This window comes from Polychytrium aggregatum, assembly GCF_025602895.1.
Source record: "Polychytrium aggregatum strain JEL109 chromosome Unknown BJ171scaffold_4, whole genome shotgun sequence".
NCBI classification, from domain to species: Eukaryota; Fungi; Chytridiomycota; class Chytridiomycetes; order Polychytriales; genus Polychytrium; species Polychytrium aggregatum.
The window spans coordinates 985,901-1,011,194 of NW_026516206.1; the positions used below are offsets into that span (position 1 = coordinate 985,901).

Below are 25,294 nucleotides of genomic sequence, written 5' to 3' on the forward strand. Positions count from 1 at the left end.
CCGCAATGAGAGCCGAGTATCTCGGCTCTTTGCGTCCGCAAGATCAACCGCATCCGCACCGCAACTGATGAAGTATCACCTGCAGATCGTCGGGCCGGCGCTCCCCGGGCACTCGCCCTCGGTGCTGGTTCACTTTGACGACCAGCGATATCTCTTCAACTGCCCCGAGGGCCAGCAGCGCATCGGATACGAGCACAAGATCAGGCTGAAGAAGCTCAAGAGCATTTTCCTCACCCGCGTGGCATGGGAGTGTGTCGGTGGTCTCCCTGGTATGCCGAGCAAGGCCCATCGGGAGGACCGCAGTTCTCCAGAGCCCGGACGCAGCCGAGCCGCATTCGCATGCAGAGCGCTCTCTCGGCCGACCACTCGGCAATGCTGACATGCTTGACGCTGCCGTACAGGAATGATTTTGACCCTGGCCGACTCGGGCAGTAAGAACATCGCCATCCACGGGCCAGAGAATCTCACCCACTTCCTGGCGGGAACCCGGCACTTTATCTACAGGTATGTGTCGCACGGATGCACATGCTCTACCCGGCATCTGCCTGGAGGCATGGCTGATCGGTGCCCGTGACGAATGCGAGGATTCTTATTCCCTCTTCCGTTCCCTGCCATCGCTGCAACTGTGTTCTGGCGTGCTTGCCTCATGTCGCAGATCGGCAATCTCGGTGGAGACACACGAATTTCATCGAGTCGGCTCGGAGTACAAGGACAGGAATCTGGTCGTCTCTCCGGTCTACGCCTGCCCTTCGGATGATCTGGAGTCGGTGTCAGGTCCTCCGGCCGCATCGGCAGCCTCTGCGGTCTCGGAGACATCTGCAACATCGGCCACGTCAGAGTCATCGCACAAGCGCAAGAGCAGTCATTTGCACGAAGACAGTCTCCGGCAAAAGCGAAGCATCATCGACAATATGTTTTCCGGATCACAGCCATCATCGCAGCCCCTCCATTCGTGCAATTCGACACCGCCCGTTCATCAACCGAATCGAGATCTTCGGCCTCCTGAGCTGTGCCCGATAGCGGATCCGGTTGCCGTCGAGCCCAAGGCTCTCCGGCGGAATCGATCAGCAAGCCCGCTCCGTGTCGATACAGCCCTGGGTCAGGATCAAGATGTCAATCTGACGATTGCAGCCGGGTCATCCGAGAGCGTCACGATCACACCCGTCGATGTGGCCTTGCCGCCTGTTTGGGACTCGGAACGAATGGGCGCCGAACGGCTTCCGCGTGTGGCCCGCAGCCATGTCGCCATCACTTACATCTGCCAGGGCCCGGAGAAGCCTCGGAAGTTCAATCCAGCGGCGGCCCGCAAGCTCGGCGTTCAGCCAGGGCCAGACTTTGGTAGGCATAGCACTTGATGATGATGATGTGTGGATACGCCTGAGACACAAAAGGGCAAAGATGCGATGATATGTAGAAGGTGGCACTCATGATTCACCCTTGCCATCCATAATCAACAGGGCGCCTGACCAAAGGCGAATCCGTCCAAACTGCCACAGGCACCACGGTGACACCCGACCAAGTCATGATCGGCGACCCCAAACCCGGCGCTGTATTCTGTATTGTCGACTGCCCGTCCAAACGCTACATTAACTCCCTCCTCGCCTCGGCCGCCTGGAGCGCTTATGGCGCCGAGGGGCCAAAGAAGATGCATCTGATGGTTCACATCATTGGCGACGACGTCCTGGACGACGAGCGGTACCAAGCCTGGATGCGATCGTTCGGCTCCGAGACAGAGGTACAGGGTCGGCCTCGGCTTGCACGGCGGCTTGCCTTCAGAGTGAAATTGTCAATCGCTGGGGAACAGACCAGACGGCGGACCAGCCATTGACTCACTGACGTCAATCCGTATCCGCAGCACATCATCCTCAACAAGCAGTACAACGAAGCACGGGTGCCCTGTTGCGCCTCGGGTGTCATCCAATACTCGTTGAACCAGATTGACAGCCAAATATTCCCTCTCCCTCATCACTGCACAACCGCAGAGCTGGATCTTGGAAGCGGTATGGGTGATGCTATTGCAGATCGTGACCACGCTAGAGACACGCTCGTGTAGTGACTTTTATGGTCCAATTTGATGGGAAGCTGCGAGGCGCTGATTCTTCCCTGACTTGTGGTAGTGCCCACTTTGCCGGCCAAGACAAGGGCCGGCTACCTGCTTCAGAGTTATCAATTTGAGCCTGATGCACGATACCTTAGCGACATCGTGCCTGTTGACTACCTCGAGCAGGCCAAGAAAGCGCCTCTTTCGCAAAGCGTGGCTGAATCCATCGAGTGTCTTCGAGCAAAGGTAGACGAGGCCCAACAAGCGAGGCAAAACTCTGATGACAGCGCCGAAGCTTCCCCTGAAAGAAAGCCCTTGACCGTAACAACCCTTGGAACAGGCTCCGCCATCCCAGGAAAATACCGAAACGGTGGGCTGCCAGCGTTTTGATTCTTCCGAGTTCGCACCGCCACTGCTAGAGCCGAGTGCGGTGCTCTTGTCCGCCCCGGTGGCCTCATCGGCATTGCACTGATGTGGCTCCAGCGGGTAGCTGGCTGAGCAGTGCACTGACATTATCTGTATACAATAGTGAGCTCCACTCTCGTCAAGATGTGCGATGGCAAATATATCCTCCTTGATGGAGGCGAGGGCACGCTGGGCCAGCTCTTCCGATCGCTGGGACCATCACGACTCCAGAGCATGCTGCGCTCTCTGCGGTGCATCTTTGTATCGCACCTGCATGCCGACCATCATCTCGGCATCATCAACATTCTAAGAGCCTGGAAAGAGGTGGGTACCCGTCCAGACCGAGCGGCAACGGCGGTTTTCTCAAGACGCTGACCATGGGTGGGACGTCTCCAACCACAGGATCGCGCAACATACGAAACGTTCGATACGCCGTTCCTGTACATCATTGCGCCACAGCAGTTTTTTGTTTGGCTGAAGGAGTATTCCGATTGCGAGGACTTTGGTCTCGAAGATACTCGCTTCATTACCTCAGAGTCGATCCGATGGGGCTGCAAGAAACGCGAGAGGCCGCCAAACGAGACGTAAGTCAAAGCGCATCTCGGATAGGTGGCGATGCAGGAAAGTTCGCCAGGTCCGAGGACGTCACTTGGTCCGGTTCAACTCGCTTGGCCTCGCTCCTCACCTGGCGTTCCATATCCCTCCTGTGCAGTATTGTTCCTTCGCTGATGGCGGCCATGTCACTCAAGTCGATCAACACTGTCGGCGTGCACCACTGTCCGTCCGCATATGCGATCACCCTGGAGCATCAGTCCGGCGACAAGATTGTATTCTCGGGCGACTGCCGGCCGAGCGCCGACCTGGCCGAGGCTGGCCAAAACGCAACTGTCGTCATTCACGAGGCTACGTTTGAGGATGACAAGCGCGAAGAAGCGGTGGCTCGCAAGCACTGCACAACCACCGAAGCGATCGAAGTGGCGATCGAGTAAGTTGGCTGCGGCACATGCTCGATGCTGTGAGTGACTGCGGAGACGGCCCTGCCACGCGAGCGCCTGGTGACTGACGAGCAGCACCTCTGTTTCAGGATGAATGCCGAGAGACTGCTGCTGACTCATTTCTCGCAGCGATATCCCAAAGTGCCGTACATCCCACTCTCGATCGTGCCCAAGGATCACAGGCTCGAGATCGGGGTCGGGTTTGATCTGATGCGTGTGCAGTCTGCAAACTTTTGGAAGCTGCCTCTGATGAGCGACGCCATCAACCTGCTCTTCAGGGAGATGGTTGAGGAGGACGAGCCGGAAATATAGCGCATTCTGATCTGGGCTGGCACCGACTCGTGAGGAGCCGCATGGGCTGCCGGATCGCTCCCAGCTGCTGTTTGCGATCGGTTCGTGCAGAGTGCACTGCGCAACCCGCCGATCGCTTCATGACATGGAGTGTCGAGGGAGCTGCTCGAGGAAGCATGTGGCGGCTGGCTCCCCTGCGGATGCTCTGATTGGCCCGGCAAAATGCGGATCTGCGCGTGTGTGTGTGTGCGGCAGCGTGTGTGTGTGTGTGCTGGATGCAAATGGTCAGGCCTGACGTCGATCCGGCGAGCCCAGCGGCTCTGCCTCAATCTCGTTGGCAGGTAGGTCCTCAGAAGCAAAATGTTCAAGAGCCGTCTGCTTGCCAGGACAACAGTCTCGGGCCCGTGCAGGCTTCCCCGGGCAGTGCGCTCCAAGGGGGAGATGTCCGGACGTGCAAGCTCGGAGTCTGGCCAGAGCAGCCGGCAGCCAGACCGACGATGCTTCTCGTCGAGAGTTCCCCCGAGCCGCTGGAAGTTCTCGGAGACGCCCTACCAGGTGCTCGGGGTCGACAAGCACGCCAAGCTGCCCGAGATCAAGAAGAAATATTATCAGGTGGGCACCGGCGAATCGCTGGCGACAGCGTGGATGGCGGGGGCGGGCTTCCGCACAAATGCCGCGGCCCATGAAGCCAGCAAGGCAGGACTGGGATCGAGGTTTCGCACAGGCCGCCTGTGGGGTCGACTCGCATGCGCACCATCGAGCTGGGAGAGCGAGGAGACCTTGCTCCAATGCGATCCATCCAGAGGCTTGTCAGTTCGGGGATGCTGTGCATCCGGTGCTTGGCATCAGTAAGATCGTCTGGCATTGTCCATAACTCGACCGCCAACATCCGCGTCCTGCTCCTGCATTGTGGCCGCAGCTCTCCATGACCTTCCATCCAGACCGCTCGGCTCAAAAGTCTGAGGCCGCCAAAAAGCAAGCACACGACCAGTTCATCAAAATCCAGCAAGCTTACGACTTGCTCTCGGACCGCCTAAACCGAAGCGACTACGACCTGTACGGCGGCAGCCCCACCGGGACGTCGTCCTCCACCACATGGACGCCTCCGCCATATGATCCGTTCCAGGCCAACCCGGGTCAGTCGTGGGAGCAGTGGGACGTCAATGCTGGTCCTGGATCGCAATACAATCAAGGTATGAGTCTCTGTCCGAGTATTTATGGGCGAGGAATGTTGGGGCAACACCAACGGACCGAATCGGAGCTCATTCTCGGAAGCAAGCAAGTGGCATGCTAACTACGTGACTCTTTGATTCAGACTCTGGCTTGTTGCGTATGTTCTCGCCCCTCATCACCGTTGGTGCGCTCCTGCTGGTCTCTGGATATATCGTAAAGTGGTACATCGACCACATGTCTGAGACAAGACGCCGAATGGCGTGGGCCCGCTTCCATCACGTCAAGTCCAAGGAGGGGCTGCAAGACGTTGTCTCGAGAGAGCCGCCGCCGAATTGACCCACCCGAGTATCTCGGTTTACAGCGCACATACGACACCTCCTATAAGTACTTGATGTTCCAACTGAAGACTTGTAGCGATTGACTTGCAGTCGTCAAGACAGTTCTTGCAGCTTACCGCCACGGTGGCTCGCGTCCAGAGGGCTGGTTCTTCTTGAACAACCTCATTGTGAACACTTCCAGTCGATTTCTATTGATGCCGATATACATTTCCACTCGCTCACATCTGCCGTCAGTCAGAGCGAATCGTGGTTGGATACTGTAGTGGACAAGCTGCTCTTATGTATCTCAAAGCAGAGATTGCTCGTGAGTAACAGCCAATCCAATAAAAACAGGTTTGGTCGTTGCTGAATGTTATCACTCAAAACATCGCGCGCTGGCCATGACCATTCAGTGATGCGTTTCTGGATCTGCATCAAGGATTATTTCTCGCTCAGATGGCTCCCCGCAAGCGACTCGATCTCCAAGTGTGCTCGCGGTGCCGGGAAGCCAAGCGACTTGAGAAGGCCGAGTATCCTGATATCGATACACCATGGAGTGGTTCAGAGGGTCGAGTGAATGCACCACACAGAGAGATTGTCAACCAGGGCGGGAAACAATCGCATGGCTTGCCCACTGGAGCCTACGATCAGCAGACTTTTGTTGCTGATGCCAGAAGTGACTATCCCGTCTCTCTCTGGATAGACTCTAGAATAGCAATAGCCCCTCATTCCGGCGTGACGGTAGCCAAAGTCCCCTCGGGGAATCTTCTCAGATGTGATGGACTCTTGTGTATTCGAGACTCTGATAAGCGGCCGCAGACGCCAGAGCGGATGACTCGATTCCTTGTGTGAACGTCGAAAGTCAGATATACTCAAATTGGTTGCATGGTACACTACATGGTGAATGGCATGGAGCGCTGCGTGGCACGTTGCAGAAAGTGAAACAGGCACTCTGTGGCCAGCGGCTTCTTCCATTGCGGACAGAGGGCATGAAGCTGGATGCTCAACCGGATGTGGCTCGATCTGGCCCGGCTTGGGGGCTCACATTAGTAGTTCCTGCAACAGCGTAGCAAAGTGATAAGTTATATAAGTGCTAGGGGATCACGCCTACCCGGGCTGCACTGGCAAAACGTCCCAGAAACGACGGCCAACACCACTTCCGGGCGAGACAGCGCTTCCTACAAATCCAGCCAGATGTGCTCGTCCAGTCTCATTGAACACACATGTACCTGTCGCTGCTGCTCAATAAGCCTTTCCAGATGGGTGGACTTGATCGAGAGTTCTTCCACTTGAGTCTTTAGGGAAGCGATAATATCGTCCTTGAGGGCAATGGTCTTGCGCACCCTGTTTTCGACAATCTCGAGGGCAAGCTCCTGCCAATGATCGACAGCCAAATGAGTCCTTACGAGTGCTATCGAGATGTTGTTGCTCCGGCAGTGGTAAACCAGATGTGGACTCTAATCTCACCTTGTCTTTGGCTGCTTCCTGGATCTCGGCCTGATGGCGAAGCTGCCGGTCCTCGATTGTGCGTCCCAGCTCCTGGAGTCTGACCTCGAGCTGGCGGATTTTGCCCTCCTTCTGTTCGATCAATTCTCCGTATTCGATCCCTGGAGCCCAAGTATACATTTGAGCACCCGCATCAGCGCTCTGCACTCACAACAGAACCCAAGACCAAGCTTACGCGGATGCCCAAAGAGCCTCCTCCCAATAATAGTACTCCAAGCTCCACTTACTGATGGTATTCGCCAGCGTCTCTTCATCGACCTTCAGCCGACTGAGCTCTGCCTTTTGCTGCTTTATGAGCCCATCTTTGGAGGCGCACTCGTGTTGACACTTGAGCAGCTCCTTTTGAACCTCGCGCCGGCGCTCTTCTGAATTGGATAGGGCAGCTTGAGCACTCAGCACCTTGTCAAGAGCCAAACTGTGCTGATCTCGGAGCTGGCAAGCAGAGAGAGAGAGGTTAAATCCAGCCTCGAACAGACTCAAATGCAGCTTGCAATTCCAATAAGCTCCACACCAGCATACCTGCTTGATCTCCTCGGCTGTTTCGCGCTTGATTCTTTCCATGTCCAGCCGGTAGCGTCGATTGACGTCGCTCGTGCTGGAGTTTGTTTCGGACTCGATCCGCTGAACGACCATCTCCAGCTCGGCATCTCGTTCTTTCAAGAGCCGCTCTTTGAATGCTTTCTGTGGTGGTTCATAAGCCAAAGAGAGGCAGCACCAATCAGCAACATCTCCGAGGTTTGGTTGTGGTCTCTGGACTCGCCAAGCTTCAAGAGGAACTACAATGAGCCACACGCCCATGAGTGCCATCACTGTCACCGCCACCGCCTTTGACTTCATCGCAGACCTCTCGCTTCTGGATTTCGCCTTCGGTTTTTTGCATAAAATGATTTTGCCACTCCTCCTTCTCGATGGCGAGTTTCTCGCGGAGATTATTGAGCTGTGCGGGTTGGTCGGCATCGAGAGCGTGAGTATCCATGACATGGACATCGACGATGTGCAGTCAGCCCAAATTGTCGGCGAGACTCGTGGCATTACCTCTTGGATGTTCTTCCGACGCTGTTCTTCAAGCAAGCTTTCCTTCATGGCTTTCTCGGATTCAATTTGCCTTCGCAACTCTTCTAGCTGCTTGCGGTGGCTGAACTCGTCTGCTTTGCGCTCTTCGCGGTGAGATTCCATGATGTTGTGTTTCTGCTCCTCGAAATCGGATACCAATTTGCGCTTCTGTTGCTGAAACTAAGAGTTGGGGTCTGTTAGACTCTGCCTGGTGCTATCCATCGAAAGCTCGGTGCCGCTTGCGTGGCATGCCGGTTTATCCAAGCATACAGGGTCAGGGCACTCCAAACACAGAAAAGTACATGGCTTATCCAAGCCGCAGCTGGATTCGTGTGGTCAGCGGAGGCAGATCGTACCTCCATCTCATCTCGTTCCAGCTGCTTCTGGTATCTTTGTCGAGCAAACTCGCGCTCCTCCTCGCACGCCTTCTGGCGCTCAGCGACGATTTTGTCCCTCATTTGATCCTGGAATACGAGTTTGAACGGTGCACATAATTAGCATGGGTGCTGGCACATGGCGCATCGTTTGCGGATGCCACACCACCGGCCAGTTAGGAAAATGGGCCTACCATCAGCCTCTGGTGTTGGTCAAGTAGCACATTCTTCTCCTTTGCAAGCTCCTCTTTGAACTTTTCCTCCAATGCCCTGTTCTGGGTTTTGTGTTGCTGATTCAGGGACCCAAATCGACAGAGTGTATGATGAGACACGGGGTGTCCGTGGTGGAGACGCTTGGTCAAGGAAAGCGATACCAGCGATTGGCCAGAAGTAGCGGGCCGACCGGGAGCAACAGGCAAGTCGGAAGCAATGGGACCGGCCGGGAGAGCATATGCGATTTTCGAACGATTGGCCTACAGCAAGCATCCTCTGTATTTCGGGCTCGAGCCCTTTCACCGTCTGGTCTTTGATGGCCTTTGTTTTCTCTTGAATCCACTTTTCGCGCTTGAGCTTCTCAGAGGCCATCCAAAGCTCTTTCTGCTGCCTTAGCTCCCTGTTGTGTTGCTCCTCCAAGGCGAGTGCCTGGGGAAAGCGCATTGTGAGTTTGATGATAACTCTCGACTGTGATCAGAGTTTGCTTCACCCCAAAACACATTCTCCAGTGATGCTGAAGCCCAGGCGCCGTCCGAACATAAGGCAGATCCAATATTGCCAATCCCCAAGATATGGCCCTGATAGCTTGCAGCCGAATTCCGCAAGGCACTAAACTGCATTTTGGAGGCCAGACCTTTTCTTTGTATTCTTTCTTTAGCTGCTTAACTTCTTCTGTCAGCGCTTCGCATTTTTTTGAGAGCTCGTCTTTCTCTGCCAGCAACTTGTCAATAAACCCAAGATGTCGCTTGATCACCGCCTCGTACTCCTTCCGTTGCAGGGAGAGCTTGGATTTGAGATCCTTGCTCCTAAGAGACGGGATGGCCGTTCGGGTTGTCCGGAAGCCATTAATATCCCGCGCAGATGAAAGACGCACAGGGTCTATATCATCGATCCCCGGTGCCTTCGGGACTCTGTGGACCATGATGCTCTCTGCGGTAGTGTCACAGTGCCCTTACAGCTCTTCTTCTCTGTCATTCAAGGTAGACTTGGCCTTTTTGATCTCCTCCTTGAGCAGCGCGATCATCCTTGCCTTTTCTTCGATCTCCATTTGCTGGCCCATAATCTTGGCTTTCACACCGTGAAAGACATCTGGAGTGAAATATATAGACCATTGCCACGGACACGGAAGTTTGAGACTGCTTTCCTTCAAGCAGAGCCCGCTCGCGCCGATAAGCAAGAACGGATTGCAGAGCTCACCTGAACCTGCCGGAGATTCTTGAAACGCAGGAGCCGCGCTGGGTCAGACGATTTAGTTAGTCTACCACGGATGCAGCGCGGTTCACACCGTCGCCGATCGTCCTGAGCTCGCAGTATACGATCCCGTCGAGTTGGTTTCGTCAATCACAGCAAGTTTACCTGTCCTTCGTTGGCCGCGCTGGCGTTGTCGAGTCTACTTCATCGACATTCTTCAAAAAGTTCATGATCCGATCGATCCTGCGGGTTGTTTGCGTGTCATCTGCTTGCGTGGGCGCTGCTCCGGCTGCCGGCAGTGTCGACGCAGATACGTGCGGATCCGGAGCGAGGCGTTGCCGAGAATTGTCGGCCACAGCCATCGTCACAAGCGATGCAGATGATGCGCGGGTGGCTGGAGCGGATGAAAGCGGTGGATAGCCGATGTGGCAACTTGGCACGGATGAGCCCATGGGTCCGCTGCGTGAGACGATGGCAGGACCTAATTGGTGCGTCTCCGTATCTGACGGTGGGCTCGTTTTCGACGACCCAGCATGCATGGCGACGGTCGCTGTGACTAATCGAGTGGCTCTCTCGGCTGTCACTGGCCGGATGCTGGCCGACTCCACCGGCAATGCATCGAGGCGACGTGCTTGAGCATGGTTGGACACTGTCCGGGCTCCGGAAACGAGTTCGACACAGCTGGCTCCGCCTGCATGATGTGCCTGTCGAGACTGTGGACGAATTGTCTGAGTGCATTCTTGATGAATCAAAACCCTGGCTTGTGGAGAGGGCGTATCGATACATCCGGTCGCCGGAGGAGGCGTCCTGGTCAGGCGTTCGGTCGACGGCATGGGCTCAACAGAGCTGCTATCGAAGCATGAGGCGGGACTCTGAGCCGACGGCACTATTTCGTCCAGCGCGACGGCAGTCAGAGGCTCAGGGTGCACCCCCTCATGGTCATCGGCAATTGTTTGGTTGTCGTCTTCTTCAAAATCTTCAAACGAAGGTGTGTAGCAATCCGGTATATCGGCTATCGAGTCGTTCTCGATCACCACAGCTTGGCTAACCATGAGATCCCCTCTGCAACTTGATAAAGCAGATATTGGCCTTGGGCTGGCGAGCGATTTGTCTGCGGCGTTCCCAGAGACAGCCGGTCGGATCGATATGATCCGTTCTCTCATCAGCTCCTGGGAAGGCGGCTCAGGTTAGTGGTGACGGACGACGAAACAGCAGGGAGTATTCTCATGGGGGCACTGGTCCTTACAGCGGAGGCAAGGCATACCTCCCGCATCTTTCGTGCCTTCTCCAATCGCCTCCGAGTCACGTCGCTTTCGTCGCTCTCGGCAGCACCGGCAGTTTCTGTCGGTATCAACGAGTTGGTGGGCTCGAAGTGCATGTCGCGTCGAGCCCAAAGCTTGCCCAGCTCGAGTCGAGCCCGAAACCATCTCTGGATAGCGATGGCTGAGACCTCGAGCTGATGGCTGAATTCAACAGCGGGACGCACAGGGGGATCGGCGAGAGTGTCTGAGGAGTCTGACTTGACAAGCACGGCCTTTGCGGCCATAATGCTGGTCGGGTGCTGGGCCGGGGTGGTGGGCGCGTCTGCCGAATGGACCGAGCCCTTCCTGTTTGCAGAGCCAGGCGATCGGGACTGTTTTGACCATGGAGCAGGGGGTGTGCTCGACCCGGAGGTGGTCTTGGAGGCATGCGTCGGATGCGTGACCTTTCGCTGGCGTGATTTGGGAGCAGATTCAGGTGTCGACTTTGCTCGCATGGGCAGTGCTTTTGTCACCCCAGAGCTGACTTTTGTAGACGCAGAGACTGGCTCGCGGAGGTGGGACTTTAGCGAGGTACATTGCACCGACAGGCCCGTCGGCTGTCCTTTGGACCTCATGTTCAGTCGATCGTTGGTTGCAGGATGGCTTGGCTCTGGTGGGACGATCGGATCCATGAATCCTGCCAAAGGAGCAGCAGTCGTTTCGAGCGTGTGCAATCGGGTTGAGCAACCCGAGGCCCATCGAATCACAGCCTCACATGACCGACGATGCAATCAGGGCCTTGGGATGAGGTGTCGGGCAAGCAGCCTGGCTCGGTTCGGGTGCTTCGTGCCGGCAATCGAGTTCGTAGGCTGTTGGCTGGCTCGGCTATCCACTCGCACTGGGACCCGACCCTTGTTTCTGATATTTCGGCAGTCTCGGCTGCATCAGCGCTCGAGCAAGCACAAGGGCCGGCGACAAACCTGATTCCGAATCGTTGACCATGTCGTTCAGCGGCAGCGGCAGCTTCTTGAAAAGCTCCGACGCTCTCGCCAACCCAAGTCGAGCCTCCGTCCAGAAGAAGCTGGCACTTCCCCCAGACCAGGAGCTCGCTCGAGCCATTTCCGATAAAAACCTGGGCGTCCATAACCTCTCGTTGAGCCGGCAGAACTCTCAGAAGCAAGCGAACCGCCCGAGCCTCCAGAGCGAGAAGGTGCGGGCCTCCACCGCCACCCAGAGCGACAAGATTGTCCATGACTTGGCGACGGAGCAGCTCATCAAGTACTCGCGCACAGTCCGGCGCAACCAGACGAATGCATCGTTCAGCGGCCGCAACATCACGCTGTGGACGAAGAGCGTCCCGCATCCCAAGAAGTGCGATACCATTCGAGAATTCCGGTTCAAGCTCCGCGTGCTCCAAATCGTCTTGGCGATCGGTAAGGCGGCCGAAAGAAGACCAGCGTTCCCAGCACGACAGAGGCTCCGTAGTTGGCCGATATGGCAAATGCGAGCTGGGTCCGATGTCGTCCCATGCTGCAGCAACCGACTCCACACCGGCTTGCGGTTCTCGCACGGATGTGCCCAAACCGCTCGCCATCACACCAAGACAGCTCCCCGATGCTGATTGCGGCCTTGCAAGATAGCGCCCAAGTACTCACTGCGTCCTTCTGACCTCTGGCGGTTCGGCATAGGCTGCTTCATTGCTTTGGCACTGGCTTCGTTCAGCGTCAACTACTCGAGCACAGCCCTTGGCGTTTCTGGAATGAGCATCACTTGTCTCACAGCGATATCTTCGGTGGTAAGGATGAACCGCATTATCTCACAAGAATAGCAGAATGCGGATCGGCTCGGCCGAGACGAAGCAGGGTTAGCAGAGCCGATGAATGCGAGGACGGGTCAAACGGGCACCCAGCATGGCCTGTCGAGACACAGGGCAGCTCTGCCCGGAAATCCAATTGAAATTGCAACTCTCTGACCCCGTTCGGATACTGACGAGCGACATCCCTCTGTGCCATCTCCAGTTTGCCTCGTTTGCCAACATTGTGGCTTATCTCATTCCGGCCTTCTTTGGCATCCCGCCCCATCGCCACCAGCGCATCAGCCGCGTCGAGTGCTTTGTCGATCTCATCTTTGCAGGTCTGTGGATCTCATCGTCGTCGGCGATGGCATACTATGGCCAGTGTCCACGCGAAACCCTCAGCTGGGACACAATCAAAGTGATGTGCATCCCGTGGGATGTCTGCATGGCCTTTGGGTACCTGGCCGGCATCAACTTTGCCGTCAGTTTCTGGCTTGGTGTGATGGATCTCCGGGAGTTTGGCTTTGCGACGCCCTTCACGCGGGGAAACTGGCAGGTGTTCGATGACGATGACAACGCAGTCCACGCAACATAGCCATCGAGGTGATCATAGACAGAGCAGATGCACGTTGGAATGACATATGGTGCACCTGAATGGCAAAGTACACGAAGGCTCGTTGCGAACCTCTGATCCCGATGTTGCATCGGGGGGGGGACAATACAAGTAACTGAATGTGGAGGCAGGCATATGTATTGAGGAACCAGAAATAAGCGCCCGCTACCACGGAGACTGACTAGCCTGGTTGCATTGGAAAGACAGTCGAGAACGACAGAGTTCCCCAAGAGAACGGCCAGCGATGGGCACAGTTGCGCCGTGCAGACTTATGCCCAGGGACTATAGGATGTACAGATTGATGCCAGCGACAACGAAGGGTATTGCGCCGGCTGGATGTGCGCAGGGCTGGCGCTGCCGTGGGCGAGGCCGGTTCTGAATCGCCATCAGAGCTCCATGCGGGCACCCCACTGCTCGCCTCCGAGCGGCTTGACATACTTCTTCTTATCCGAATCGCCGGAGCGCAGGTGGAAATCGGCAATGGTGATCTCGCGACCCTCAGGGATGTCCTCGAGAGCGTAGTAGATAATGTACCAGGCGTTGTTGTAGAGCACGTATTGTCGCTGTTGACAAGGATGCAGACATGCAGATTAGGCCGAGTCCAGCAGCAAAGCCTCGATCGATCCGAGGCAGCAGCCTGCGCAATACCGAGGCAGTGCAATGCCAGTCATATGGCACTGCCATTGCTGTTGGCGAAGAAAGCAATAAGGAGCGACCATGTGCCGCCAGTGGCGTGGATGATACTTACATGGGCATTGGCTGGGGCAATCAACAGAGAGCGCGATGGCATTTGTGTAGTTCGACGCAACCCCCAAATGGATGTATCAGCTAAATGTAATCGGTCGAGTCGCTTCCACATGCAGGGACCCCGAGTCCGGGGCCAGGCTGAGATGGCCGCATTGCTCACCTTCATAGTACGGAAGAATCCAGGCACTCCAGCTGGCGTACGACTCAAACGACACCTGAAGATGGAGCGACTCGCCAGTGGCGGTCTTGAGCTCTGAAAAGTATGCAGCGTTGCCGGGAGTAATACTGGGGAAGTCCACGTTTGCTCGGAGATAGCCGGTGTGGGCGGCAAGGACGTCGTATCGAGAAATGTTGGTGGCTACAGCGAAGCGACGCGATGGTGAGCTGCAGGCCAGACAACGAACGCGAGGCCGGCGAAAACAGAGGGCAAAGCACAAATCGAACTGCTCGTCTCATGAATACATGACAGCTACGGTTGTCGGTCTCCTCACCCGCAAACAGGCCAAAGCCTCTGTCGTGTGGGGCCGGCTTGACGATGAAGCGCGTGTCGACGGCAGGGTTCCAGGTGTCGATAAAGTCGTGGGCCTTTGCGCTCATGGCATCAACCTTGGTAGGATCGTACAGGTAGATATGGTCCTTCTTTGGGTCGTGGGTCTTGATGGCAGCTTCGACTTCGTCGCTCTCAAAGACGTATCGATTCCTGAGCTTGATGCCGAAGGCTCCTTCGATGGTGTGCCAGTCGTACCAGATCTCAGGGCCGAAGGTGTTGCCCGAGTGGGCTGGACCGGCGCGATGGAAGGGCTTGCCAACCAGAGGGGCAACCGGGTCCTCAAACTCGGGAAGACCGACTTGCTTGAGAATGGGGTTGAGCAGCCAGTTGCGGAACTCGCTCTTCTGGGGGCCCTTGGTGTATCCCATCAAATCGATGAGGGGGTCGAGCGGAGTAGGCTCGAGTGTCTGTCGTGCATGACCAGGAGCGGGATGGCGGCGACGATGTGGTCATAGCGTACCCGGAAACAGATGGACTTGTCAGCGCCGGCAATTGTGATATGCACTTCCAGATCAAATCCGGGTCCTGCCAGGGGAGCCAGATCGGCCGCTGTGCTGTGCTGTGCTGTGCTGTGCTGTGCTGCTGCTGTGAAGAAGCTAGCAAGCCGCAGGGTTCGACTCGTGGAGGTGTATTCGCATGGCTCGGGCCTTTGCGATCGAATGGACAGGTCCACAGACCGATTGCGCTGCTGAGTGCAGATCAGGGAACCCGGCGGTGGCCAGGGGGAGCGAGCAGTGTATCGTACCGTCAGACATTGGTAGAAGGTGGCGAACAGGCCCAGGGAGATCAGAATAATGAGGTTATCCAGGTGCGGAAACATGGCGCTGGCGTTGCGAGGTAGAGGCCGTTGCGAGGCAGGTCGGGACGGGTCTGATTACAGTTGCTGGGCCGGAGCTCGGCAAGTCAGCACAGATCGAGGAGACGGGAAGGCGAACGAGGCAGCGAAGAGCAGAGCCGTCGATCGGAAGCAGGGCGCCGGGCTGACGCGAGCGTCTGTTTGTTGGCTGGCCACGGGTGCCTTCTGCGGTGGCACAGGGCTGGTGTGCTGCTGCGCACACACTGGCAGTGGCCACGCGGTTGGCTGGCATCACGTGTTTCGGTACACAGAGGCGCGCCGCGCAACGCCGATTGGCCCGCGGGCAAGTGCGACGGGATTGGGCGCGAGATGTCGCGAGCGCGGCGCAGTCGGCACTGCTGTGGCTGGCACTGGAGTGGCTGGCTTTGCTCTGGCCATGGGATGGCTCTGCCCTGGCTTTGGCCCTGGGTGAACCCTTGCTCCACGCCAGCATCATCGCCAACATCACCAGCATCACCGCCAGCATCACCAGCATCATCGCCGCTGCAGATGGACGTCGACAAGTGGTTTGTTCTCCTCGGCATTCTTATCGACTCGCCCGAGCTGCAGCACCCCGAGCTTCTTGGCAAGCTCCAGCTTCTCTCTCGCGACGCATATCGCATGCTCATCGACAACGAGTATATCTGGAAGCAGTGCTTCACCCGGTACATGGCTCAGGTTGTGCCGCATGCCAGTCTGGAGAGGTTGGTCCTGGTTGGCGCCTACCGAGCTCTGGCCCTTGGCCTGCATTCGTTTCTGACCCGAGCAACCGAACATCCAAGTCCGCACGAGCAAACGTACTGGGAGGCTGCGAATGCGAATCCAAGTCTCTTTTGGTGGACGGCCCAGGCCGCGATGCGGTGCGAGCCGCTCTTCTTATCCCGATGGCATCCATTTGAGCTTGACTCTGTCGAGGAGAGCCGCACCAACGAGCAGCAGGGGCAGCAACGACGGGCCCTTCATAATCTCCGCAGCTCTCTCCAGTTCGAGAGGAACGATTCACCAAACGCCCGCTGGCTTATTATCAGCGATGCCGCCTTGTGCAGCTTGCCCGACAGCATCGGCGGTTTCTGGCGGCTGGAGGGACTTGTGCTCCCCAACAATCGGCTGACGATGCTGCCGCCTCTCATCGGGAAGCTGACGCTGCTTCGGCGGCTCGATTTGCGACACAACAGACTCACCAGACTGCCCGAATCGATTGGCTTTCTCACGGAGCTGGAGCAGCTCTTTCTGCAAGACAACGAGCTTGTCGAGCTGCCTGACGCCATCGGTAGCCTCAAGTCGCTCAATCGGCTCTATGCTCACCGCAACCGGCTCGAGACGGTGCCCAGCACCATCGGAAACCTCCCAAATCTGCAGCAGCTGAACCTGGCAAAGAACCGGCTCCGGTCGCTGCCTGGGACACTGGTGCTGCTCGAAAGTCTATCGCAGCTCACGCTGTCACATAACCAGCTTGATGCGGTGCCTGACTGCGTGGGGAAGCTGCCATTCCTGCAGCAACTGAATATGCTGCACAACCCGATCAGGGCACTTCCAGATAACTGGGACTCTGTTACGAGCAGACTCGACCAAGTCAAGATCGACAAGCGACTGCTGATTGACGACGATCGATCGGATCACTGAAGGAGGAACAGAGCCCGGGCGAGTCGACCTGCTGCTGAACGCGAGCGACGACCAACAGGTTTCATGAAGACAGAGCCGTGGCCGGGACACTCCGAGTTATTCGTTAGGCATTCCGTATCGACCATCGACCACCACCAATCGACCATCGACCACCACCATCTAACCAACCAGCCGCCGGGTGGTGCCGGTCCCGTGCTCGGGCCAGCCCGGAGCTCATGCCGGGCCGTGCGGCTTTGCTGCTCCCGGCGCCGAGATGAGATGCGTGACTCGGCGGACGCTGTCACGCTCCGTCGCACAGGCTGCGGCTTATCTCTCTTTTTTCTGCGTCTGGCGCGCTGGTTGGCTCCTGCAAATAGCCGCACGTCGCGGCGCCTTGCTCCGTTCCTGTTGCTCGCGTGCAAGCCTCTCGCTGCTCCTCGCCCTGCCCTCGCCCCGCTCCTCGCCCGCCTCTCGCCCCGCATTTTCCACAAGCAAGCCGTTCTCGGTCTCTCCTCGCTCGGCGCTTATCTCCTCAGCCCTTCATAAACCCATTCGCTCGCACCGCTTTCCTCTGATCTCCCATCCCATCTGCCCATCCCCCCCAAGCCCCGGCTCCCGCTCAGTCTTCTCACTCTATCGCCATGGCCACCAGCGCTGATCTTGCCTCCCGCGGACGCACCCGCTCTGCCACCTCCCGGCTCTTCAACGATGCCCTCAACGACATGGACGATCGACGCATTGCCGACATCAAGCCCCTGATTCCCCCTCAGATCCTCGTCGAGGACCTCCCGCTCTCCAAGGAGGCTGCCCTGACCGTCTTCGAGGGCCGCAACCATGCTGAGGCCATCATCAAGGGCGAGGATGATCGGCTTCTGGTTGTTGTCGGCCCCTGCTCGATCCATGACACCAAGGCCGCTCTGGAGTACGCCGCCCTGCTCAAGAAGTACGCCGAAGATTCGGCCGAGGACCTGCACATCGTCATGAGAGTCTACTTTGAGAAGCCCCGAACCACCGTCGGTGAGTCAGTCTGGGCGGATCTCGCGCTTGATGCAGCTTCCGTCATTATGCGTCTGCGGGCGTGGCCCGGTTGCTCCAGCCACCCGCATCCCAGACTCATGTTTGCTCACCACCCCCTTTCTGCGTGCTGCTGCCTTTGCTCTTGCTCGCTCTTACAGGCTGGAAGGGTCTCATCAACGATCCTCAGCTCAACGGCACCTTCCAGATCAACAAGGGCCTGCGAGTTGCCCGTGGACTGCTGCTTCAGATCAATGAGCTCGGTCTCCCCACCGGCTCCGAGTTCCTCGATACCCTTACTCCCCAGTACATTGGCGATCTGATTTCCTGGGGTGCCATCGGCGCTCGCACAACCGAGTCTCAGGTCCACCGCGAGCTTGCCTCGGGCATCTCGGCGCCGATCGGCTTCAAGAACGGCACCGACGGCAACATCGGCATTGCCATCGATGCCATTCGTGCTGCTTCCAGCGGCCATCACTTCCTCTCGGTCACCAAACAGGGCATCTCTGCCATCGTCTCCACCACCGGCAACGACTCGTGCCACATCATTCTGCGCGGCGGAAACGCCGGCCCCAACTACGACGCTACCAACGTGCTCCGCTGTGCGTCGCAGCTGCAGTCGGCCAAGCTTGGTGCCCATCTGATGATCGACTGCTCGCACGGCAACTCGTCCAAGCAGTTCAAGCGCCAGCTCGATGTTGCCAACTCGATTGCTGAGCAGCTGTCGTCGGTCAACTCGTCGGCCAGCAACATTGTTGGCGTCATGATCGAGTCGCACCTGGTCGAGGGCCGCCAGAACATCCCCGAGGAGGGTCCCTCCGGCCTGGTCTACGGCCAGAGCATCACCGACGCCTGTCTCTCCTGGACCGACACTGTCGTCGCCCTGGAAAGACTCCGCGAAGGTGTTCGTGCTCGCCGAAGCAACCGCGCGGCTGCTGCCGACTATGCCGCCGTCGAGGCCACCAGTGTCGTCGACGAGTTGTAATTTCGCCCCCCCCCCCTTCTCCCCCCCGTCGTTGCCACCTTTCTTCCTGCTTCCGTGGAGTGCTCTCCATCGCGCCTCTGTTTTCCTCTTCATGTGTAGACTATTTATCGGTGTGGAAATGAAACAGGGAGCCCCACCCCCAATTGTAAGGGGGGGGTCACCTTTTTCTGGTTCTTAATACACGCAAACGAAACGGGACACCCTGTTTTGAGTCAGGGTTGTCGTTATTTTCTGGTCCTGAACCCTGAGCACACAGCCCCGCCCATCGGTCTGCTCGCAGTGCCTGGAGAGCCAAGCGACTCGAGCCACCCGAGTCATCTTGATATCGAACGATCACACTTTGTACAGAACAGTCCAGATGGTCGAATGCATACACCCACTCTCGCATCGCCGCCAGAGATCGACCAAGAGTATTCAAAGACCCCTTGCTGTGTGGGTGAATATGTGAGGAGGCGAGGGACTCTGCGCGATATGTGTATAATACTGGGGAGTTGTCAGAGGCTCTCTGTGTAGACAATGAGATCGTGCTAGAGACCAAGCAACAGAGAATCCAGTAAGGAGAGACATGATATGGAATGATGTGATGAGGAGTGGGTCTCGATGGTGGTGAAAGCGTTGGATCAAACGACTGCAGCATGTTCAGAACGAAACGAAAGAGTCTGTTTTTGAGGACAGCAATGATGCTCTAGAATGCAAGGTGCTTGTGAGGAGAATGCGAGGGTATCAGAAGCAGGCAACTCCAGAGGAGCCATGCAGGTCGTCCGTCCGACTGATGTAGAGATACAGGAACGACATGATCACCCCCAGCTGGGGTTGGGATGATCCTCGTCGCTCGCCGAGTAGCCTGGTGCTATCGCGAAAGTCGTCATCGTCGTTGCCGTCGCCATCTTCGCTGCTGGTGCGGCTTTCTTGATCGATATCGCTGGCAGCGCTGCTTGCCAAGGCATTTGACACGGAGGAGCCTTCAAAGGTCGATCGATGTGTCGTCCGAGACAGGGGAATCCATTCGTGCCCGGCGACGTTCGCCAAAGGACTGCCGCCGTCGGCCTCGGACGATGCAGTGGAACCCCGCTGGCGAAACAGACCACGCAGGTCATGGCTTTCGAGGTAGGTCCATACGGCCTCCGAGTCTTGGGGTTGGCCAGTACTGCTGCTGTTGCTGTTGTTGTTGCTGTTGTTGTTGCTGCCCTCGCCAGCGACAGAGGCCCAGAAGGACGCAGATGCAGGGGCGGCCTTCGTGGACTCGGTCGCTTGCTGACCGAGCCATCCCCAGAGCCGAGCGGTCGACTGGGCCGTGGATACGGCGGTCGTTTTGGCCTTTTGGAGGAGCTCGTGGATGCGTCCGATCCGCAAGGGTTCGGCGGGATGCAGCATATGCATGATGGCGCGCGATGGACGGCGGTGTTGCTGGGTCGGGTGGAGGGAGGAAAAGAAGAAGGATGCAGGGGCGAGACCTGGGTGGACGCTCGTGGAGAGGATTCACACGCTTGGTCGTTTATGATATGATCCGACCACGATGTGTTTGTACGGGACAATGCTCTGTACACTTTATTCAGAAAAAAAACGGGACACCACAGCCGTTTCCATGAACAGTAGTATGTGCTGTGCTTGCGTCAAGCAAAGCCACAAGAAATAAAACAGATCACTTTGGCAGCCTCCAAGTGAAGACCGCCGGTCACTCTCCGGTCTCCACAATCGACCTGCACACTGGTCTCGGAGTGCCAGCGATGGATGATACTCTTGGACACACTGAATATGGAGGCGACCTTACGCAGGCTATGGATGAGGGCGTAGCATCGCAATGCGGCGGTGCGAAAGTCGGATGTGTGGCGAATGGTCATGGCCAGCGCGCGATAACATTGGGTAACAAAATATTCGATGAATGGTCAAAAACCCGGGTGTCCCGTTTTTTATTGGATTGCCTGTAACGGTGGTCGACAATCCACCCCATCCAAACGCCTCCCTCCTTTGTCGGCTGGTCCCAAGGCCAAGGCTGTGCACCAGCAGAGAGGACCAACAGCCAGGCAACCTGCCAGCACAAGGAGGGCTCGTCCGAAATAGGCCTGACAGCGTCCAGTGTCCTCGGAGTGTATTGACCAAAGGTGGTTTGCTTGGGGGGGGGCAGCCAAGTAGGATCCAGGTGCAGCGGCGGCCGCTGCAATCCGGTCTGAGAAGGGGGGATCGGAAGAGCGAAAGTACAAGTAGAGACGACAAGTACGAACACAAGAATGCAGGCAAACAGAAGGAGCGGCAAGAGAAAGCGTGTATCCCTGCGAGCGGGAGCGGCTGGGTGGTGAAGCTGTGATGGGGTCCTCGACAAAAGGGAAGGGAAGAAGGTCATGAACAAGCAACTATGAGATGGGTGGGGAGGGAGGCCAGCTGGCCGTTCGCAGGTGTCTAAACCGGGCACACAAGACCAGCACTATTCAACAATGCCAAAGCGCACGTCGCTTTACGTGCTGGTTCCGTACATGCGGGCAATGTCCTTCTTGTAATGATCGACAATGTCGGCTCTGCGGATCTTGTGAGCGGCAGTCTGTTGGCCGGGTCGGGCCAGAGCAAGAGACATCAGTGTGCGTTCGCCGTCGACCAGTAGTGCAGTTTTCGACGACACCACGCCACGCCACAACCGTCTCAACCGTCCCAACGCATCGATGCGGCGTACTCAGGCAGCCATGCGGGTGGGCGGGTGCAGGCAGGCATCTTACCGTCATGTTGTTCTCGGTGGTCCACTCTTCATGGCAGACAAAGCAGGCTCCGATCAGATCGGCGCCCTTCAGCTTGGCCTTCTTGGCAGTGTCGACCAGGTCGTCAAAGACAGCCTTCTGGATAGCAGGATGGCCAGCGATCTCGTTGCGGTCAAAGTGGTCCTGGCCCGGGAATAGGTTGTTGGCGGCAGCGTATTTTTCGCACTCCTTCTCGACGGGGACAACCAAGGCAACGACGAAGCTCTGCTCGGGGTCGGCGTACAGGCAGATGTTGGCGACGTAGTGGCTCATCTTGTAGACAGACTCGAGCTTCTCGAGAGCGACATACTCGCCGTTGCTGAGCTTAACCAGGTTCTTCTTGCGGTCAATGAGGACAATGTTGCCCTCGGGACTGAACTCGGCAATGTCGCCGGTCATGAGCCACCCGTCCTCGGTCTTGGTCTGAGCCGTGAGCTCGGGCTGCTTGTAGTAGCCCTTCATGATGTTGGCACCACGGACCCAGAGCTCGCCCTGGGGCGGAGTGTTGGTGACCGCGTACTTGCTATCGGGCACGTTGACGAGCTTGGCCTCAACCGAGGTACAAGGAGGACCAACCTTGCCGAGCAGGTGGGGCTGCGAGATATCCTGCACAGCGATAAGGCTGTGCCGGCCAGCACGATATCAAGCCGAGAGACGCATAGGAAAGGGTGCATGTCAGGAAACGACGTGTGGAGATGCCACCGCGCTGCTTGTGGGAGGGGTCTCGACCGGTGATAATGTGCCGGACTCGAGAATGATCGCTTACCCGACGGTCTCGGTCATGCCATAGCCAGCAATCATGGTGCAGATGCAGGTGGTGAAGAATCGCTGGGTCTCGCGGGCCATGGGAGCGCCACCGGAGAGAGCAAGACGCAGGCGGCCACCGGTCTGGGCCTTGATCTGGTTGAAGACCAGAGCGTCCAGGAAATCGGTGGGAAGACCAAGCTCGATGCATTTCCACTTGAGCTCATAGGCAGCATAGAACATGTTGCGAACGAGGGTGCTGGAGGTGCTGAGTTTGGCATGCACAGCCTTGCGGATACTAAAGCCAAAGGAAAACATACACGTGCGCGATTAGGAGCAGCCCATGGTGCATATCTGCATCGCAGCAAGCTCTCGTGAGCGAAGGAATGCGCGGCCGTGACGGTGGCAGCAAAGCAACAGAGCGTATCGACATCGATAAAAGTGGATAACGACAACATCATCGTCCATAGCCACAAATGAACCACGGCGATCACAATTGAACCACGGCGTGCAGCTATCGACTTACCCTTCCCAGACAGCAGGCACACCCGCCATCAGCGTCGGGCGAAGCTCGCGGATATCACCCTTGCAGTTGCGGACCGAGGAATCCGTGAGCGTGCGGACAGAGCCGTAGCCGATGGTGACGCCGACCCAAATGGCAAAGATCTCGACAACGAGCTCGAGAATGTGGGCCAAGGGCAGGAAAGCGAGGTAGACATCGTCCTTGGGATTGTGCTTGGAAAAGATGCCGATGCCGTGGGCACCCGTAACTTTGAGAGGGCAAAAACACCAACAGATGAGCACAAAGTCATGATGGGTCTGGGGGGAGGCAATAAACGAGGACGCGCACTCATGCGGCGCGACCAACCCGACAGCCCAACAGACCGCCTCGGTCTCGCTTCATGGACACTGGTCGCATCAAAATGAAGCAACGGACTCACCTCCAGCAACTATTGCACAAAGCAGTGGTATGGAAGACAACGGTACGTCCGATCGTATTAGTATGAGCCAGGTGGGTTGCGCGATAGACTTTGATTGCCCTTACCAATGTTCTGGTGGGTCAGCTCGACACCCTTGGGGTTGCCGGTAGAGCCGGAGGTGTACATGATGCAGGCGGTCGACTCCTTGGTGGGAGGAGTAGGCTGCGAAGGGTGCTTCTCGCCGAGAGCAATGAGGTCGTCGATCGAGTAGATGTTGATGTGGGGGAAGGCCGACTTGATGTTGTTGATGATGCCATCGGCAGGAGTGCCATGGTAGACGATATGCTTGATGTACGAGACCTTGGGAATGACCTTCTGCATAACGGGCAGCAGATCGGCGTTGGTGAACAGGGTGGTGACCTCGCCTTCATTGAGGGCAAAGGTCAAGCCCTCCTCACCCAGGGTCTGTGGTGGAGCAGAGGGATTGTGCCAAGAAAGGGGTCAGCGAAACGATAGAGGGCATTGCGTCGGGCCGGCCAGGTCTGCCCTATCCGCTCGGAAGCGCAGGCCAAATCAGAGGCGGCCACGAGACTGATGCTCTCGAGTCGCAGGACCACGTCATCCCACCCAAGGAACACGGGTAGGAACCACGGGACACCAGGCAGAAGGTTGGATGTCCGGGTGGTAGCCACATGAGCAAGCGGACGCCAACGAGCAGATGGACGCGGGTCGTCAATGCCGGGTCACGTACATCATATGCAGTGGAGATGGTCAGGTCCTGGGTCCAGCATCCGTTGCAGAAGAGCATCCATTCGCGGCTGGAGAATCGGACGTGGGAGAGGCGAGAGAAGCCGAGAGTCAGCCCCAAGCGAGATACACCGGCGATGGTGATGGACAGAATGGATCTGGTGGAAACTACGGCAGAGGCAGGGCGGTATGCGCGGCAGATGCGCATCGGCTTGGCGGGTCGGGAGAGCGGGAACAGACGGCCACAGCGGGCCACGCCGCCGTTTCCAATTCGAGCCAGGGTGGGGTGGGCGAGCCGCTGCTCGTGGGCTGGCGACCAAGACCGAGCGAGCTGGGGAATGCTGCGTGGGCCGGAGCAGCAACAGGGCCGAGCACAACAGCGTCCGACCACCAAGCCCTGAGAGTCGAGACAAGCAACGCATCGACAGCGAGGGCGCAAGCAGATGGAGAGTGCAGCTGGCAGAGAGCCGAGCATACCTGGTACTCGCAAAGAGGGTGACGATGTCGCCCTTCTTCAGACCCAGCTGTCGGAGACCAGAGCCGATGTGAAGCATTTTGGCGTAGGCTTCCTGATAGGTGAGGAATTCGTAGCCGGAGAGCTCAAAGTACTTCCACTTTTTGATCTCCTTCTTCTCAACACCACCGACGACCTTGGTGACTTCCTTCTCCTCCTCGACGATCTTGACGACCTGGCGCTTGCCGAGGGTGGGATGGTTGGGCCGTTTCTGGACGCCATCGGTGATGAGCTCGAAGACGGTCGACAGATGGGGCTCGGGAGCAGCCCAGAGCTGGTCCTTGCTGGCGATTTTGCGCCTGGGACGGGTTTCCTTGGTAAAGTCGCCCTCGGCAGTTTCGATCTCGACGGACTGGATTCTGTTTGAGTTGAGGAACGCGAAGGTGGGGACGGCGATGGCCGTCACCGCAACGGCACCCAGAGCGAGTTCCATGGCGGTAGGTGGGTAAGGACAAAGCAGAGGATGGAAGCTGGATGCGGTGCTCAGAGCAAACGGGCCCGGACAGGAGGATGGCGAGTCGGGGGAGAGGCGATCGGCGAGAGTTATATAGGTCGGAACGCGCGAAAACGCAGAACAGAACGACAGCCGCGGGCGCAGCGTGTGTGTGTGAAGCGCCACAGAGGCGATTGTGCTGGGACCGCGTTGGCACAGTGGCTGGATTGGAGCTGGACCGCCACAGCCGGCTACACAGACACAAAGCA

The 25,294-nt window shown here is 57.4% G+C and overlaps 9 protein-coding genes across 9 annotated transcripts; 5 read left to right on the forward strand and 4 right to left on the reverse strand.

Moving 5' to 3' along the window:
* Positions 1-67: 67 nt before the first annotated feature.
* On the forward strand, positions 68-3,753 carry BJ171DRAFT_419636 (beta-lactamase-like protein; the record flags this gene model as incomplete). Its single annotated transcript, XM_053107402.1, has 11 exons — positions 68-269; positions 402-504; positions 656-767; positions 1,008-1,338; positions 1,458-1,735; positions 1,856-2,000; positions 2,118-2,411; positions 2,571-2,770; positions 2,849-3,030; positions 3,159-3,431; positions 3,531-3,753. The coding sequence occupies 11 exons, from the start codon at positions 68-70 to the stop codon at positions 3,751-3,753; spliced, it is 2,343 nt and encodes a 780-aa protein (XP_052970792.1).
* Positions 3,754-4,048: 295 nt separating this feature from the next.
* On the forward strand, positions 4,049-5,593 carry BJ171DRAFT_489741 (DnaJ domain-containing protein). The gene is made up of 3 exons (XM_053109541.1): positions 4,049-4,344; positions 4,652-4,925; positions 5,048-5,593. The coding sequence occupies exons 1-3, from the start codon at positions 4,093-4,095 to the stop codon at positions 5,239-5,241; spliced, it is 720 nt and encodes a 239-aa protein (XP_052970793.1). The 5' UTR covers positions 4,049-4,092; the 3' UTR covers positions 5,242-5,593.
* Positions 5,594-9,320: 3,727 nt separating this feature from the next.
* On the reverse strand, positions 9,321-11,524 carry BJ171DRAFT_631390 (uncharacterized protein; the record flags this gene model as incomplete). The annotated part of the gene is made up of 4 exons (XM_053115630.1): positions 10,824-11,524; positions 9,725-10,728; positions 9,566-9,603; positions 9,321-9,457 (listed from the first exon to the last, which is right to left on the reverse strand). The coding sequence occupies exons 1-4, from the start codon at positions 11,490-11,492 to the stop codon at positions 9,321-9,323; spliced, it is 1,848 nt and encodes a 615-aa protein (XP_052970794.1). The 5' UTR covers positions 11,493-11,524.
* A 276-nt stretch (positions 11,525-11,800) lies between these two features.
* On the forward strand, positions 11,801-13,335 carry BJ171DRAFT_565187 (uncharacterized protein; the record flags this gene model as incomplete). Its single annotated transcript, XM_053113333.1, has 3 exons — positions 11,801-12,233; positions 12,489-12,595; positions 12,819-13,335. The coding sequence occupies 3 exons, from the start codon at positions 11,801-11,803 to the stop codon at positions 13,188-13,190; spliced, it is 912 nt and encodes a 303-aa protein (XP_052970795.1). The 3' UTR covers positions 13,191-13,335.
* On the reverse strand, positions 13,325-15,426 carry BJ171DRAFT_489749 (uncharacterized protein). Its single transcript, XM_053109542.1, has 5 exons — positions 15,251-15,426; positions 14,447-14,912; positions 14,116-14,313; positions 13,957-13,967; positions 13,325-13,771 (listed from the first exon to the last, which is right to left on the reverse strand). The coding sequence occupies exons 1-5, from the start codon at positions 15,323-15,325 to the stop codon at positions 13,595-13,597; spliced, it is 927 nt and encodes a 308-aa protein (XP_052970796.1). The 5' UTR covers positions 15,326-15,426; the 3' UTR covers positions 13,325-13,594.
* Positions 15,427-15,795: 369 nt separating this feature from the next.
* Positions 15,796-17,215, forward strand: BJ171DRAFT_212551 (uncharacterized protein). The gene has a single exon (XM_053106385.1). The coding sequence runs from the start codon at positions 15,851-15,853 to the stop codon at positions 16,961-16,963; it is 1,113 nt and encodes a 370-aa protein (XP_052970797.1). The 5' UTR covers positions 15,796-15,850; the 3' UTR covers positions 16,964-17,215.
* A 368-nt stretch (positions 17,216-17,583) lies between these two features.
* On the forward strand, positions 17,584-18,941 carry BJ171DRAFT_419610 (3-deoxy-7-phosphoheptulonate synthase; the record flags this gene model as incomplete). Its single annotated transcript, XM_053107401.1, has 2 exons — positions 17,584-17,959; positions 18,118-18,941. The coding sequence occupies 2 exons, from the start codon at positions 17,584-17,586 to the stop codon at positions 18,939-18,941; spliced, it is 1,200 nt and encodes a 399-aa protein (XP_052970798.1).
* Positions 18,942-19,401: 460 nt separating this feature from the next.
* BJ171DRAFT_489752 (uncharacterized protein) lies at positions 19,402-20,391 on the reverse strand. The gene has a single exon (XM_053109543.1). It carries the CDS (start codon positions 20,319-20,321, stop codon positions 19,665-19,667), a length of 657 nt encoding a protein of 218 aa, XP_052970799.1. The 5' UTR covers positions 20,322-20,391; the 3' UTR covers positions 19,402-19,664.
* Positions 20,392-21,319: 928 nt separating this feature from the next.
* BJ171DRAFT_212559 (uncharacterized protein) lies at positions 21,320-25,141 on the reverse strand. Its single transcript, XM_053106386.1, has 8 exons — positions 24,556-25,141; positions 24,083-24,149; positions 23,457-23,796; positions 23,353-23,361; positions 22,938-23,181; positions 22,434-22,709; positions 21,650-22,289; positions 21,320-21,477 (listed from the first exon to the last, which is right to left on the reverse strand). Exons 1-8 carry the CDS (start codon positions 25,023-25,025, stop codon positions 21,394-21,396), a joined length of 2,130 nt encoding a protein of 709 aa, XP_052970800.1. The 5' UTR covers positions 25,026-25,141; the 3' UTR covers positions 21,320-21,393.
* Positions 25,142-25,294: the final 153 nt, after the last annotated feature.